We start from the raw sequence: 17,222 nt of genomic DNA, 5'->3' as shown, positions 1-17,222 counted from the left end.
TGCCTCCCAAAGGTGAGCCCAGCACAAGGCACGCCCTGATCATCAAAGTGAACATTTGTGATTGAAGGGGCTGGTGCAGCCCAAAACCTGAAGGTGGATTTTGAAGTACCACGGGGTTTTCTGTAAGGGCAGCGATAGTTTCATTTCCCATCATCCATTCCTAGCTGTGGGGAGGCATTTCCTTCCCTGTTTTGCCTTAAAAATAGACTGAGCAGAAGCAGGTCCCAGGTTTCAGTGAACACCTCGAAGAATTAACAACGCCCTCAGCTCTGGAGTTTTGGCAGAATTTCTCTTTCAGCACATAAGACACTCGTCAGACAGGAATACAAGATTTTTTTTTATGAAAAAGTGCACTTTATACTGCAAAAAAATTAGGGATTCCGGTGCAAAAATAAGAAATTTATCTAGATCAAGATTAGTATTTATGGTATCAACAAGAGGGGGGTTTACCCAAGTCAATAAATTTAGAAAGAGCCACTGCAACTCTGAAATTCCTATGGTTAAAATAAAATTAAATCGTTAAAATATTATTGGATAAAGTATTAAAGTAAAAGGAGATAAGAGGGAGGAAGTTACTTTGGGAAAGGATCTGTACAAACTCACCACTGACAATTTCATCTGCGGGGTGAAATCTGGAAATCAGAATGAAAAAAAGCCCCACAAAAAATACATTTTATGCCTAAAGATCCTGATTTCGGACACCACCACTCCCTCCTGCAGCAGCTCCGTGCCTGAGCCTTGGAGTGAGAAATCCAGGAGTTAAAATGTTCAGGAGTGACAAGGAATTAACCCACAACCCTCCATGGCAGCTCCTGGGGGAGTGGGGGTTCACCAAATCCCCTCCTTTCCAGGCTTTTCCCAGTTTTGGTTTGAAGAATCTCCTCCTCCTGCAATTCCTAAAAAAAAAATTCCTTAAAAAATCCACCCAGCAGGGCAAGGAGTCAGAGAAGCCCAGGATGGTTTGGGTTGGAAAGATCACCCAGCTCCAACTCAGCTCCAGGTCATTGGAGCATCAGAAGGAATTCAGAATATTTTTAACTTTTTTTTTTTTTAGACCTTTCCTTACCAAAACCAACACTGGGAGCCTGTGCTGTCGGAGCAGGCCTGGAATCTCCTGGGATAATCCCATTTTCCAGCTGCTGGAAGGTTCAATATTGCCTCTTTGGGACACGGGGGGGGTTTGGATGCTACACCTGCCCCCAGGTGAGTCCAGCCACAAACCAGCTTTTCCCAGGGGATTTTCCACAGCACAAACCCCGTGGAGGTGACAATTCCCACACCCCTGGCTCAAGGAATGTTTTCCTGCCATCCCATCCCAAATTCATTTTGGGTTAGAGAATATTTTTAACGGGGTTTTTTTTTGTTTTGTTTTTGTTTTTGTTTTTTTTTTTTTTTTTTTTTTTTTTAATGATGTCTCCAAGCCTGCAGGGAATAACTGGAATAACTCTGGGAGCTCTCCACCTCACCCCACACCTCAAACCCTCTTGCTGACCTTTCCATCCCTTCCCACCTCTCTGGGAGCTTGGGGGATGCTCCAGGGAAGGTGAGCTGCTCTGCAGGAGCTGGCAGATTCCAATTTTCACCCCCAAAAACCCAAAAAAACCCCTCGAGTCACCCCACAGAACCCCTCAGGCTGGGAGGGATCCCCAAAGAACAAATCCCACAGGAATCCTTGAGGCCAGGAACCTCCCAAGCTCCTTTTTCCTGGGATTTCAAAGCAGATTCCCAAATTTAATTCACCTCCAGGAATCCTTGAGGCCAGGAACCTCCCAAGTTCCTTTTTCCTGGGATTTCAAAGCAGATTTCCCAAATTTAATTCACCTCCAGGAATCCTTGAGGCCAGGAACCTCCCAAGCTCCTTTTTCCTGGGGTTCCAAAGCAGATTTCCCAAATTTAATCCAGCTCCCCACAGCAGCATCACCCAGCTGGGACATTGCTGAGTCTCTCGAGCTCCTCAAAATCCTCTGCAGCACTTCAGGGCTGGAACAATTAAATTTTCGTGCCAATTTTCATCCCAAAACACTCCCCAACACGTGGGCCAGACCCTGCTCCCCAGCAGAACGTCCCTAAATCCTCTCTTCCACACCAAAAATCCTCAGCCCCTTTTTCCCCCCTGAACTTTCATCCCCAGAGATGATTCTGCACTCACAGCACCCTAAAATTTCAGATTTTTTTACTTTTTTTTTCCCCACATTACAGGCATGGGAATGAGCACCTGAACTTCCTATGCTTTTATCCACTAGCACAAAGTTTTTGGGGTTGGCAGCAGGTCTCCCAGTCAGTGCAAATTAGCAAATTCTATTAATTGATGATGTGGAAAGCAAATAGGATTTAGGAAAATATCAGCTTTTTGAAGCTCTGCATCAGTTTGTTGTCCTATTCCCAAAGAAAATGGGGATCTGTAGGAAAAGATTTGTGAATTGAACAAAAAAAAAACCAAAACAAACTTTAAAAGAAAAATTAAATACTTTGGGGTTGGGGTTAAGTCATATTAAATAAAATTAGTTTAATGCCATTTTTCCCTAGCTGGGCTACAGGAAATTTCTCTACCACCAAGACACCTTTAATAAACACAACCTCAGGCTAACTTCCCAAAACCCCCCCACACAAAAAAAAGTATAAAATAAATTATCTTTTCTAAGGAACTGATCACGTGGAGCTTCCCAAAAACAGGAGGAAAAACAACGCCCAAAATATTCCCAAAAAATGGGATTTTTAACGCTGACACACCCAAGGCCAGGCACTGCAGTCCCCAAACTCCAGCAGGCACGGAGCTGGAGCTGGATTTCCCCCTGGAACAGCAGAGAGCAGCCAGAAAAATGAATATTTTTAGGTGCTGAGCAGGATTTAACTCCCCGGGCTGAAGAAACCCGCGTGGGAAGCTGCTCTGCCCACGGGCCTGCTGCTGGAGCCTGGGCCACCAGCAGAGCCAGGGCACCTCCAGGGACACCCTGGGCACCTCCAGGGACACCCTGGGCACCTCCAGGGACACCATGGGCACCTCCAGGGACACCCTGGGGACATCCAGGGACACCATGGGGACATCCAGGGACACCCTGGGGACATCCAGGGACACCATGGGGACATCCAGGGACACCCTGGGCACCTCCAGGGACACCATGGGGACCTCCAGGGACACCCTGGGGACATCCAGGGATGGGCACCTCCAGGGACACCCTGGGGACATCCAGGGACACCATGGGGACATCCAGGGATACCATGGGGACATCCAGGGACACCCTGGGGACCTCCAGGGACACCCTGGGGACATCCAGGGATACCATGGGGACATCCAGGGACACCCTGGGCACCTCCAGGGACACCCTGGGCACCTCCAGGGACACCCTGGGCACCTCCAGGGACACCCTGGGGACATCCAGGGACACCATGGGGACATCCAGGGACACCCTGGGGATCTCCAGCCACACCCTGGGCACCTCCAGGGACACCATGGGCACCTCCAGGGACACCCTGGGGACATCCAGGTATACCATGGGCACCTCCAGGGACACCCTGGGGACATCCAGGGACACCATGGGGACATCCAGTCCATCCAGGGCACCTCCAGGGACACCATGGGGATCTCCAGGGACACCCTGGGGTTCTCCAGTCCATCCAGGGCACCTCCAGGGACACCATGGGGATCTCCAGGGACACCATGGGGACATCCAGCCCCACCCTGGGCACCTCCAGCCACCCTGGGCACCTCCAGCCACACCCTGGGGACCTCCAGGGACACCATGGGGACCTCCAGGGACACCCTGGGGATCTCCAGTCCATCCAGGGCACCTCCAGCCACACCCTGGGGACCTCCAGGGACACCATGGGGACCTCAGCACCATCCAGGGCATCTCCAGTCCCACCCTGGGCACCTCAGCACCACCAGGGGCACCTCAGCACCATCCAGGGACCTCCAGCACCACCCTGGGCACCTCCAGCCCATCCAGGGGCACCTCAGCACCATCCAGGGACCTCCAGCCACCCTGGGGACCTCAGCACCACCCTGGGGACTGTTATCCCATCCAGGGCACCTCCAGCCACACCCTGGGCACCTCAGCACCATCCAGGGCACCTCCAGCTCATCCAGGGCATCTCCAGCCCCACCTTGGGCACCTCAGCACCATCCAGAGACCTCCAGCCCCACCCTGGGGACTGTCACCCCATACAGAGGAGCTCCAGTCTCACCCTGAGCACCTTAGCACCATCCAGGCACCTCCAGCACCACCAGGGGCACCTCCAGCATCATCCAGGGACCTCCAGCACGACCCTGGGGACCTCAGCACCATCCAGGGCACCTCCAGCTCATCCAGAGCATCTCCAGCCTCACCCTGGGCACCTCCAGCCCCACCCAGGGGTGCACAACCAGGGATGGACAGGGAACATCTCACCTGGAGATGCTGATCCCACCCAGGTCCCCCTCCCTGCCCCTGCTGAGGTTCCACCCCTGGAATTTCGGTGTGGCCTCACCCATCTGTGGATTTCCCACTTCCATTTCACCCACAGTGACATCAGAGGTGAATTAAGCAGGTTTTGTTTTGTTGGTTTTTTTTTTTTTCTGGGAATTGCTCCATCACCAAGCCCTGTGGGATATTTCCTCTCCCCCAAATTTAGCAGCTACGAAACACCCAGGACAAAAAACTTCCCACCAACAAAGGAATAAATCCTATGGGGATAAGGAACTCAACTAATCACAAAGAAAAAAAACCCAAAAAACTGTGTCAAAACATGAAGATTTCAACAAAACATTAAATAAAATAAATTACTAATCAGGAAATCTGACAAGTGCTACCTGGGAGTCGATGGGAATGACAATATTTCACCTGAAGGCAAATTCCTCTGAGCAGGAAGGCTTGGATGGAGAACAGAGCAGGAATTTCCTTGGGTCTATCCAAAAAAATCTTCCTGCTCAGGTGCCCTCAGCAGAGCCCTCCAGCTGCAGAGTTTTTGCCCCCTCTCAAGGGTTACAAGGAGTGGTTTTGTCACCAGACTTCTCCTGGCCAAGCTCAGGGCAGCTCTCACTGAGAGTTACAATAGCAGAGCCAGTCAAGCACCAGAGAAATTCAAAATCATGGGGTTTAAAACCTTTGAAATGTTGGTTTTATATATATATATATATATATATTTCTATCTATTTGTAAAAGCATCACAGAGTTCCTCATCCAAAAGGCCTCTCCACGAGGCCTCAGCTCCCAGTTTTGTGTCTGCTCCAACTTCAGCTGGGTTTTTTTTGGCTGCAATCTCAAAATTTGGCAGCAAATCTTCCCCACACAGGACCAGCATCACCCACATGCTGAGATGCTGCAGGTGCCCTTCCCCAAAAGAATTCCTGGGGAAGTTCCCAGGAGCAGCTTCTGGGAGGGGAACTCCAGGAAAGAGCCTGGAATCCTCACTCAAAGCCAAAATTCCTTAATGTCCAACCACTGCCTCTGGTTTCCAGGCAGTGGGATTGGTTTGAAGATCTGACATTTGATTTTTCAGGGGGATTTGTAGGTTTCCATCAGCATTTTTATGCCTCCACACCAATCCAGGTGGAATTGGGATCTCAGTTAAACATTGCTCTCCTAACCTGGAACGCGAGGGGGAATTTGCAGCTGAGGAAATCAAAAATTACTGAACCTTCACCTCAAAAACAGCGTGGAGCACCAGGATGAAGATCTCCCCTGGGGAAAGTGGCCCTCAGCAAAGCTCCTCACTCACCAGTGATTGGTTTGAGACACATTTGAACCGAGGTGTTTGGTACAGCAGGTCCTTGAGGAAGGGAGGTGGCAGGAAAAAAGAGATTTGGGATCCAAAAATAAAAAAAAATCCAGCTGGATTTGGGTTCCAAAAGCAACCCCAGACACATCCCTTCTACTGCAGCTAGAGGAGGTGAGGAATCAGTGCCTAAAACCATTTTCCAGTCCAGCAAAGCAGCTTCAGGCTCCTCACAGCCACCAAACTCTGCTCTCCAAGCCAAGCCCACACCTCCCAGCTGTCCTTGCACATCATCACCTCGAATTTGGGTCAAGACAGGGGGGAAACAAACCCAAAACCAACTGAAAGCAAACCTTTCACCTCAAGAATTAGCCACGGGAGGGTTGGGTGAGCAATTCCCTGCACCTGAGTCCAGGTGAGGTGAGGAACCTCCAGGTGGAAGCTCCCAGCACAAACCTTCAGGAGCTGCAGCTGTTCTAGAGAAGAGATTCTGAATCCTTTGTTGCTCAGGCTGAAACTCACAGATTCAACAACAATTAAAACAAAAAAAAAAGTTCATTTCTAAGCAGAATTTGTAGAATTTTCCTTTTTTTTTTTTTTTTTTTTTTAAAATCTCACATTTTTGGCTTGGAAGTGTGTCTTGTTTTTTTTTTTTTTTTTTTTTTTTTGTTTTGTTTTGTTTTTTCTTTTCCCCAGTACTTCATCAGAGCAGGGAAAATTTTAGAAGTGCAATACTAGGAGAGCTCCTGGCCAGGCTGCTCAGTGTTCATGTTGACAATTGATTTTGTCTTCAGAATGCTCCAAAAAATCCAGCATTTCCTCTATGATGGCCTGCAGGGCCCGGCCCAGCTGTTCTGCAGAGTAAGGTTTTCCCAGAGGAGGCACGTGGACAAATGCTGACCTCCCACGGCTCTGGTACAAGGAGGTGTAGTAGGTGAAGTCACAGAGGTACCTGCAACACAAAACCAGAGATTATTCAGAAAAAAAAAAGGGATAAAAGCAGATAAAACCAGCTAAAACCAGCTGTAGGTCCCCATCGTTCAGCATGCTGGGATTTAGGGGGATGTGAGGCAGGAATTGTGAGTCTGGGATTGGTTTAATTAAATTTAGGACCAAAAAAATGTAAGGATTTCTCTTTATTTTCCCCCCCGATCACTAAAAACCAGGTGGTACTGCCATGGGAAGTGAAAGGTGTGGGAGGCTTCAGTGCCACGTGGATGTGGCACTTTGGGGACATTTGGTGGCGTTGGCAGTGCTGGGGAATGGTTGGACTTGAGGAGCTGAGAGGGCTCCTCCAGCCTCAGTGCTCCCATGGATTGCAGGGGAACAGGAGTGACACGGGCACAGCAGGCTGTGCTGTCCCTGGAAGTGTCCCCAGGATGGCCTGGATGGGGCTGGCAGCAGCCTGGCACAGCGGGAGGTGTCCCTGGGGTGGGATGGGACATTGGGATGGGATTTCAGGCCCTTCCAAGAACCCTGGGAGTCCCTGATCCCATGGAGGAGGTGACAAGATGGTGTTAACCAGGGCTTCCAGTCCCTGAGGGATCCAGGAGAGCTGGAGAGGGACAGGGGACAAGGGATGGAGGGACAGGACACAGGGAGTGGCTCCCACTGCCAGAGGGCAGGGATGGGTGGGATGTTGGGAATTAGGGATTGTTCCTGTGGGGATTTAAGGCCAGGCTGGAGGAGGGAAGCTCCAGGGAGACCTTGGAGCCTCTTCCAGAGCCTAAAGGGGCTCCAGGAGAGCTGGAGAGGGATTTGGGACAAGGACTGGAATCCCAACACAGGGAATGGCTTCAAAGTGGAAAGGGGAATCTGGGTGGGATATTGGGAAGGAATTCCTGGCTGTGAGGGAGGGGAGGAGCTGGGATGGAATTCCCAGAGCAGCTGTGGCTGCCCCTGGATCCCTGGAACTGCCCTGGCCAGGCTGAACACGGGGGCTTGAAGCACCTGGCACACAACCACAAAACTTCCATGTGCCTTCCAAGGCAAGGCACTGCAGGATTCCCTGACCCCCAGTGTCACCGTGATATTCCATGAAAAATCCTTTGCTAGGATTTCTTCCCTCCTGGGAAGCTGAGGAGCCTCAAAAAAGAAATGTAAACAACAACTCTCTGCTGCTGTGGAATGCACCAGGTGCAGCTGGGTGGTTGTTTCTAATTAATGGCCAATCACAGATGCAGTTGCATTGGATTTTTGGGGAGTCAGAAGCCTTTGTTGTCATTCCATTCCTGTTCTTTCTAGCCTTCTGATGAATCCTTTTCTCTCTATTCTTCTAGTATAATGTATCATTTTAATATAATATATATCACAATATAATAAACCAGCCTTCTGAAACACAGAGCCAAGATTCTCATCTCTCCACTCGCCCCGGGAGCACCCCACAAAGCACCCAGCACAAAGCACCCAGCACAAAGCACCCAGCACACCCCACAAAGCACCCAGCACACAGCACCCAGCACACAGCACCCAGCACAAAGCACCCAGCACAAAGCACCCAGCACAAAGCACCCAGCACAAAGCACCCAGCACAAAGCACCCAGCACAAAGCACCCAGCACAAAGCACCCAGCACAAAGCACCCAGCACAAAGCACCCAGCACAGCCCAGGGCTCAGCCCCTACCTGCCAGCATCCTTGGAGATGGTGACAGTGACGTCCAGCCCCAGCGCCGAGACCCTCCTGCACACAGCGTCCATGTCGATGATGGAGTCGATGCACTCGGGGCCTCCCTCCACGCAGCACTGAGAGCCCGGGCAGAAGCGACAGTTGTCCAGCCCCTTGTAGCCCACGTTGTGGCCACACTTCTCCAGGGTGACAGTGGTGGCCATGCCCGACACTCCCACGTGGACCACCAGCTGCAGGGGGGAAAGGGATGGGTTGTGTGGGATGCTGATCCTCGTGGGATCCTCTGGGAACCCACTGGGAATATTGCTCTGTCTGCCCTGGGGTGCCCTGACCCCCCAGGGGAGCTCTGACCCTGACCCTCATTCATGGAGAAAGTTTTCCTAGGCTTCAAGATAGGCCAGAATCCACAAAATTGTGAAATCGCAGTCGTGATATTTTGTGAAAAATCCCTTGCTAAGATTTTTCTCTTATTCTAGGTGAGAAGCCTCAGGAAAGAAATGTAAACAATAATTATCTGCTGCTGTGGAATGCAACAGGTACATCTGTGATTGGGGCATGGTGGTTGTTTCTAATTAATGGCCAATCACAGTCAGCTGGCTCAGACTCTCTGAGAGTCACCAGTTTTGTTATCATTCCATTCCTGTTCTTTCTAGCCTTATGATGATTTTTTTCTATTTTTTTAGTATAGTTTTAATATAACATTTTAATATATCACAATATAATAAATCAGCCTTCTGAAACATGGAGTCAAGATTCCTGTCTCCTCACACCAAGCATCAACCATATGAAATAGATTATAGAGAGTGGTGTAGGTGGATCACTTGGTGAGAAATTTAGGTTTTGGGGTTTTTAGTATGTTGTGGATGGGAGGAAGATGGAGGGCACAGGGTGTTGTCCTGGGTTCCTTCTTCATGCTTCTTCTTCCTCCTTCTTCATGGGTTTGAGTGGCATTTTGTAAGTGGGCAGAAAAGTCCACACTGGGGGCCCTTTGGGATCAGTTATTGGGTTAAAAGGGAAAATAATCCAGGTGTCAGCTCTTAATTGGAAAGTTTAGTCTTAAAAGACCTTGTGACAAGAGATTGTTGGCCATTTTGTGTGTTCTAATGAAGAGCTGCTGAACTCATGGTCGTGAGACTGTTTCACTGATTAAGAAATAATAAACCTTTGAGTCCAAACACAAAATAATGTCTCAAGTGCCTTCAATCCAGACCCAGAGAAACCAACAAGAGGGACCCCCACAGGATCCTCCCAAGTGGGGACAGCTCTGATATCCACATATTTCCCTTATCCAAACTCCCAGTCCAGCTTTCCTGGAGCCACCCTGGGGACTGGAAGCCTGGTGACATCTCAACACCACCTTGTCACCGTGCTGGAACCACGGAATCCTCTGGGGTTAGGTTCTGCACGTGGCACTCAGTCCAAGGCTGGACTTGATTTTTGGCCATTTTCCAGCCTGACTGATCCTGTGGTATGATTTTTTAAGGTCCTCCCCACCCCAAGCCACTCTGGGATTCCAAGGTTCCACCCCCAGGGAGGAGTTACAGGTGCCAGAGGAACGAGGTGTTTTCATCATGGGTTCAGCACAGCACCATTGCCATTTCACCCCCTCCTGACCTGAATTGTGATTTCATCAGGGTAAAAAGGAGCCTTGGCACCTCCAGAGCTGCTGGAGGAGCCCAGGTGGCACAGACAAACCACGAGCTGTCTAGACAGCCCTTGGCAGTGGCCCCTTCACACCCACTGCTCCTGGGAACTGGAGCACTCCGAGCTGTAAAACCCCACAAATTCCCATTTTCTCACCACAAAAGAGGAAAAGATCCAGCCAGGCTGAGGGAATACATGAAAAAGGAGACTTCACATGGTGCCCACTGCAGGTTTTGCCGGGTGGCTTTTTGATCCTCCCTTTACTCACTCACTTGGGGACTGTGCTTCTTCCACAAGGCAGGAATGAGTCTCTGCACGGTCTGGTACTCAACAGGGACCTCATAGACATGCAGATCCACGTCATCCCTCAGCCCCAGCTTCTCCAGCTCCTAAAAAAAACACCAGCAAAGCAAAACCAAGATGGTCAGACACGACACGAGCAGAGGATTTACTCCTGGAAGGTTTAATGGCAGTTTACAGCAGGTTGTGTAACCTCATAAACTGCACCTGCAGTGAGTTTACAGCAGCATAAAAAAAAAAAAACAAACCCCAAACCCCATAATGGCAACAACAAAGGCATCTCTCCACCTGTGTGAAGAGCTTCACCCACAGAACCGTTTGTGTGGCTCTGATGTGTGTGTGACAAAGAAATCAACATTTAACTGACAATAGTTATCAGCAACACCCACGCTCCCAGGGAAATCTTGGCTCTGTTATTTATAGAGGGAGACAGTCACAATCCCTGCTTCTTCCAAGGAGTGTGGAGAAGGTGGGACTGGAAGGATTTTATCCATCACCTAGGGTTGCTGGCCTGGAGAGTGATTTCACATTTATTTCCAGATAAAGAGCTCTCAGGGCTGGGTCACAGCACTGGTGATTCAACTAACCCTGTAAATTATTTCTCCCTCTCTGACATGAAAACATCCCAAATATCCTGGCAATAAACGGAGCCAATTTCCTTCAAACCTTTTAAAACACAAAGTGGCAGTTAAATACCTTGCAAAGACTTTAAAACCAGAGGAAAGGGGTTTTTTTCTCCACAGTAATTCTGACTGGAAAGCACTGTTTGATCCCAAAACTGGGAGTTCCCCCTACACACAGGTTCTCCCTTCTCTCCAGTCCCACCAGTTGGAACTTTGGGACCTCTCAATCCCAAACTTCCCAGAACTCAAGGAAACACCCACAAGGTCTGAAGCCTCTGGGAAAAAAAAGGGTTTTTATAAAAACCATCAGCTGAGCCTGAACCTTGGGGCCAGGTAACATTTTCCAGTGGGAGAAGAGACCTTGGCCATCATGTGTAAGGAATTCCTGCAGCATCCAACCTGGACCAAGCTTTCCCCTGGTCAGCAAATGTCCAAAATTGCTGTTCTTATGGAACTGAGGTAGGAACAGGTGAAAGCCATCAAACTATCAAAGGACATTTCCAAATATTCCTGAATTTATCTCCGTTCCAGGTTTGGATTCGGTGTCCAGAGCCACGAGCTGCTCTTTGAAGCAATTCTCAGGTTTTATTTTCCTCCTTGCAGATCAGCTGTTTTCACTCTCCAACCTTGTATTCCCCCAGGTTAAAAATTAAAAATTAAAGACACTTGAAAGGAGAAGACAAGTTGAGGTTTGAGGCCTCCCCCACTTCAACGTGAGCAGTGTCTTGCCATCGTTTTTTCTGTGTTTTCATCAGCATGAGTGGTTTTCCACTGAGGAAAAAAACCACCTTTCACACTTGTACAGCCAAACCACAGGGATGTAACAAGATTTAGGATAGCTAAAACACCCAGAAAGGCCAAAGTGACACTCTGACAGAGCAGCAGATATGAGCAACGATGATAAATCACAGGCTCTGGCTCCCAGGGCAAGGCTGATATTAAAGCCTTGTGTATTGATTAGTGTCTGGCACACTCAGACACTCATTAGCACAGAAGGAGGGAAGGGATGGTTCATCACAGCTCCTCTGCACAAATCTGCCTCCAAAACCTTACCTGGAGCCTCAGTGAGGGAGAGTTTACTGAGGAGAGGATTCCAGCACCAGTCAGCCTCTTCAGGAGGAGAGGAAACACTTTTTAGGAGTGTTAATGCTAATGAGAAGTGATGCTCCTGAAGGTGAAGGGTTGGGAAGGGAAGAGCTCCTGGGGATGGATTTGATGGTGGGGAAGGAAGGAAAGAGCTCCTGGGGATGGATTTGATGGTGGGGAAGGAAGGAAACAGCTCCTGGGGATGGATTTGATGGTTGGGATGGAAGGAAACAGCTCCTGGGGATGGATTTGATGGTGACAAGTTTTGCTGGACGAAAAGAGAATCCTCCAGCCACTTAAACCTTAACTTTACCAAGCCACAACTTTTCCTTTAACCAAGCCCAGCGCTCCATAATGAAGATGTTTGTAACCTTCCCCCCCCTTCCCTGAACAACCTCTCCCCCCCAGCCCTGTCCACCTGACAACCAGAGCACACAGAACATGTGTGACCGATTCCCTGACCCCTCCACAATGCTGCTCTTTGTCAGCCTCTAATATCCTTATCAGGTCTGTCTAGACACCCTGACAGCAATTGTCCTTCCTAATGTCAAAATGCACTCTGACCTCTCTCCTCCTCCTCCTCCTCCTCCACAGCCAGAAGCACTTTGGGGGGGATGAAGGAGCCCAGCAGCTTCACAGTCCACAGGTCACACCTGTGTCCACACCTAAGTCACAGCAGGGAGGGCAGAAAACGAGATGAGAAAAGCTCATTTTAGTGACTTTTTCTTGGAAGTCCCTCCCTAGAAAAAGTTGCACCCGTGGGGGAAAAAAAAAAAAAAATCCTGAACTGAAAGATTAAAATGATGAAAACACAAAACCTAAATTAACACGGAGTGGTTTTGATGTGAGCCTTAAAATAAAGCAGAAAGGAGTTTTTCTTCCTGCTGATTTTATAGGAAAGCTCTCCCCCGTGAGTAAAAACCCAAATATTTCACTGGGTTTTGGGTTTTTTTTGGGGTGAAATTTTGAAACTTTTAATTTGGGCAGCATTATTAGATTGCTGCTGCCGCTATTTAAGGTAGCCATGTGTAAAAATCAGTCAGCTTGCAAAACCAGACAGAAATTCACTGCACTTCCAGGGAAAACTCCCACCGTGTCCGTGTTCTGTGGGAGAACCCAAATAAAACCAGGGGGAGTGAAAGGAGAAAAAAAAGAAAAAAGAGAATTTTATCCTCGGGATGCAGCACAATAAAAGATGTAATAAACCAGAACTAGCCGAGCCCTAGAGCTAGGAAGGATTTAGAAAGATTGTTTAATTGATTTTTCTTCTATTAAAATGCAGATCACACCGTCTGGGATTCGGGAACTCAGACACGCCTTTGTGTCCACCCCGCTCCGTGAAGTCCCCGTCTGAAACTCGCACAATGCCCACCTCGGCCGGGCTCAAAGACATGCTGTTCCTTTTTTGTCTGGGCCTCTGGGGGCTGAGACGGGGCAAGGAAAGGCAAATCCTCCCCGCTGCCTCCGAGCTGATGTTTTCACTCGCAATAATCCGGACCCGGAGCCTCCAGCGCGGCTCCGGTTTGTACTCAAAACGTCCCCAGATCTGAGTTTAGTCACCCAAAACATCCCAAATTCTGAGTTTAGTTACCCAAAACATCCCCAGATCTGAGTTTAGTTACCCAAAACATCCCAAATTCTGAGTTTAGTCACCCAAAACATCCCAAATTCTGAGTTTAGCCACTCAAAACGTCCCAAATTCTGAGTTTAGCCACTCAAAACGTCCCCAGATCTGAGTTTAGCCACCAAAACATCCCAAATTCTGAGTTTAGTCACCCAAAACATCCCAAATTCTGAGTTTAGCCACTCAAAACGTCCCAAATTCTGAGTTTAGCCACTCAAAACATCCCCAATCCACTCAAAACACTCGAATTCTGAGTTTAGCCACTCAAAACGTCCCCAGATTTGACTTTCGTCACTCAAAACATCCCCAAATTTGAGTTTAGTCACTCAAAACATCCCAAATTCTGAGTTTAGCCTCTCAAAACATCCCCAGATTTGAGTTTAGCCACTCAAAACATCCCCAAATTTGAGTTTAGTCACTCAAAACATCCCCAGTTCACTCAAAACATCCCCAATTCTGAGTTTAGTCGCTCAAAACATCCCCAAATTCTGAGCTTTAGCCACTCCAAACATCCTCAGTTCACTCAAAACATCCCCAATTCTGAGTTTAGTCGCTCAAAACATCCCCAGATCTGAGTTTAGTCACCCAAAACATCCCAAATCCACTCAAAACATCCCCAAATTTGAGTTTAGTCACTCAAAACATCCCCAATTCTGAGTTTATCCACCCAAAACACCTCAAACTCTTGAGTTTTGTCATCCCCCAAGCCCCTAAAAATGGATTTTAAATGGAGAGGATGACTTCATCCATCAGCCACACAGCTGAGCAGTCACCAGTGCCTCGAGCTGTTTCTCTTTAGGTTTGTTTATTTTTTTTTCAAGCAACATCTCAACACCCACCACTCCTCCTGCTCCAAAAACACCCTTTTGTCTGTCTCCTCTAAAATAAAAGCAGCTATTTACAACAGCTGACACTACACCAGCAAGAACAAACCAAATCACTGAGCCTCACTTCTGATTTTTAGGAATGTCCTATATTATTTTTTTTTCCACCATCCACAACCTGCATTTTCCTCCAAACTGACCCAAACTTAAAAATATTCCCAAAAAGCTCTTGGAGGCAAAGGTTTTGTCTTCTCCTAGCAGCCAACACATCAGGCAGCTGGACATTAGTTGGCTGTAATTGATTAGAGTTTGTGATTTAATTTAAAAGCATTTGAAAGAAGATATTAATCTCAGAGCTCTGAAGGGGAGAGAGACGTGGTGGGGAGAAAAATAGATTTAAATTCCCTGGGCAACTGTGCTAAAAGGTACCATGGAATTCCCAGGAGCTTTGCCACAAACCCCATCCAGAAGTGACAAAGAAGGAAGAAGTGGGATAATGTGGCAGCACCATCCCTGTAAAAAGTGTTTTTATAGCAAAAAAAAAACTTTAATTCCATTGAAAATAGCTTAATTCCCTCTTTTTGCCTCATTTGTGGGATGTCAGCCTCACTCAGATGAGCTCCTGGGCACGGGGTGGGGTTTTTGGGGTGTCCTGTGCATGGCCAGGACTTGGATTGGATGATTTCCTCCCAGGATATTCCAGAATTTTAGGGATGTGCCCATGCAGATACAGAGCTACAAGTGGCATAAAGCTGATTTTCCTGAGCAGGCAGGAAAAGCATTTCCCCAGAAACTCTCCCAAGCAGAGAAGGGGGGATCCAGGGGGGAGAAAAGAGGCAGCTCTGGCAATCAGACTCCTGCCACTCACACAACTCCACAAAACCTCCAGCTGGGAGCCTCCTCTCAGGGATGAGGTTCAGTTTAAAGGTGAACCAACTGGCCCAGCTCCGAGCCAGAACTGAGAGAAAAACATCCAGATTCCTCTGGGTTGGTCAGCTGGTTTGTTTGTTTGGAATTCCCCAGGGCAGAGGAAGATTCCAAGCTCCCTGCCCCATTTAAAAGCATCCAAAGCTGGGAATTCCTTACTTGCCTCAGCTACATTAACTCAATCTCATTAAACTCCACCAGCTAAGGGATTGTTTTCTGAGCAGGGAATCAAACATTATCCAGCTGACCATCTGGATATCTGCAGAGGAGCTCCAGAAGAAGCTGTAAGTGATAAAAAGAGCTGAAAGCCCAATTTTGTAGGGATTTGTCCTCGATTTTGACACCTCCTAAGAGGAAAATTCAGGGGTTACCTGAACTGCAATCCAGCTGGCGTTCACAGCGTGTTCTCCAAACGGCCCAAACCCTGCAAGAGAAGAAAAATTCACAGATTTGACTCAGCTTGAAGTTGCAAAGAGGTTTGAGCTTTCCTGGGAAGAAAAAAAAACCCTCCACTTCTACCTCTCAATCCTTATTTCCTTACACCTGAGTGTCAAACAAGACACCTGCACTGAAATATTTCAACTCCAGCCTTGTACAGCGAAGGAAAACAATAACTTGCTTGAAAAGAAATTTGGTTTTTTCTTGGGGAGAAGAATTTTCCTTCCTGCCCAGGTTAGAAAAATTCATTATTACCAGCTAACTTGTCACAGAATTAGAATCATGATTGGATTTTCTATTCCTGATTGCTTCAGCCCACAGCAGATGCTTCCACAAGCCTGCCTCAAATGTTCCCTTCTCCACTCAGGGTCTTCTCCAAGATCTTCGTTAGCATTAATTACACCTCCCAAGGAAATAAACAGAGCTGTTGACAACCCACCCACAGCACAGCAAAGGCTACCAAGGCGTTATCAAAAACACTTCCTTCAGCACCTCTAAATTCCTAATGAATAACTTTGGAGTTAACTGGTAATCCATAACATCTTTTTTGTTGTTGTTGTTGGTGGTTTTTATTTTTTTTTTCCCCTGAGCAAGCACACAAAGGTTGGGCAATTTATCTGGGCGTAACGTCGATATGCTTTAATTTAAAATGTCAGCCTTGCCCTCCGAGCCTCGTGCAATTAGGAGCCATAAATTCTGCCCAGCCCCTGAAAGGATCCGAGAGGGACCACAAATATCAGATGACACCTTAATGGAAATGTGGGATTTGCCCTCCTCCCCAGGCAGGCTGAGGTGATGCTGCTCAGGAGGAATTTCCCAAGCGTGGGCTCGTCCACGCCCGTGGATCTCAACCCGGCGTTGCCGGCTCGCCAAAATAAATATTCCCCACAAAATCCAAAATGTTGGGGGTGTTTTCCTGTGAGCAGAACTGCAGGGGTGTGAGACAAACTATGACAGGGGAAGGAGGCAAATTAATGCCTTCCCAGCTGTTTCTGCAAGTCCCACACGGCTCTCGGGAAGCAAACACTGAGACCTGCTAAGCTGAATTCCTAAATACAGCGTGACAATCCTATAAAAGAAACGAAATCCATTATTTTAACGACTCAGCCACGGAAAGGCTGAAATCCTACAGGTGCCCAGGCACAGGGCAGGATTCCCTTGCTCCAAATTCCAAATGCAAGCGGCACAAACACAGCTGGGGTTATCGCTGCTCTGACTCATCTGCCCGGATCCCTCGTGTTATCCCTGGCTGGGAACAGAAGGAACTTTGTGGGCAGCACCCGACCCCACGGAGCACATCCACCACGGGGCCCTCCAAGGCTCATTAGCAGCAAAACCAGCTGCAGGGGATGGCGACGGGATTATCTCCTTAACGAGTTCTAAAAAAGAAATTGTGCACAAATAACGCTTATCCTCGGCCAGCTCAGGCTGGGAAC

General features: G+C 48.3%; 1 protein-coding gene across 1 annotated transcript; it reads right to left on the bottom strand.

Moving 5' to 3' along the window:
- Nucleotides 1–6,337: 6,337 nt before the first annotated feature.
- Nucleotides 6,338–10,352, bottom strand: PGPEP1 (pyroglutamyl-peptidase I). Its single transcript, XM_041465842.1, has 3 exons — nucleotides 10,233–10,352; nucleotides 8,318–8,550; nucleotides 6,338–6,646 (listed from the first exon to the last, which is right to left on the bottom strand). The coding sequence occupies exons 2-3, from the start codon at nucleotides 8,521–8,523 to the stop codon at nucleotides 6,454–6,456; spliced, it is 399 nt and encodes a 132-aa protein (XP_041321776.1). The 5' UTR covers nucleotides 8,524–8,550; nucleotides 10,233–10,352; the 3' UTR covers nucleotides 6,338–6,453.
- Nucleotides 10,353–17,222: the final 6,870 nt, after the last annotated feature.

This window comes from Pyrgilauda ruficollis, unplaced genomic scaffold (genome assembly GCF_017590135.1).
Source record: "Pyrgilauda ruficollis isolate IOZ18807 unplaced genomic scaffold, ASM1759013v1 scaffold192, whole genome shotgun sequence".
NCBI lineage: Eukaryota > Metazoa > Chordata > Aves > Passeriformes > Passeridae > Pyrgilauda > Pyrgilauda ruficollis.
This window is presented reverse-complemented; position numbering and strand designations above follow the sequence as displayed.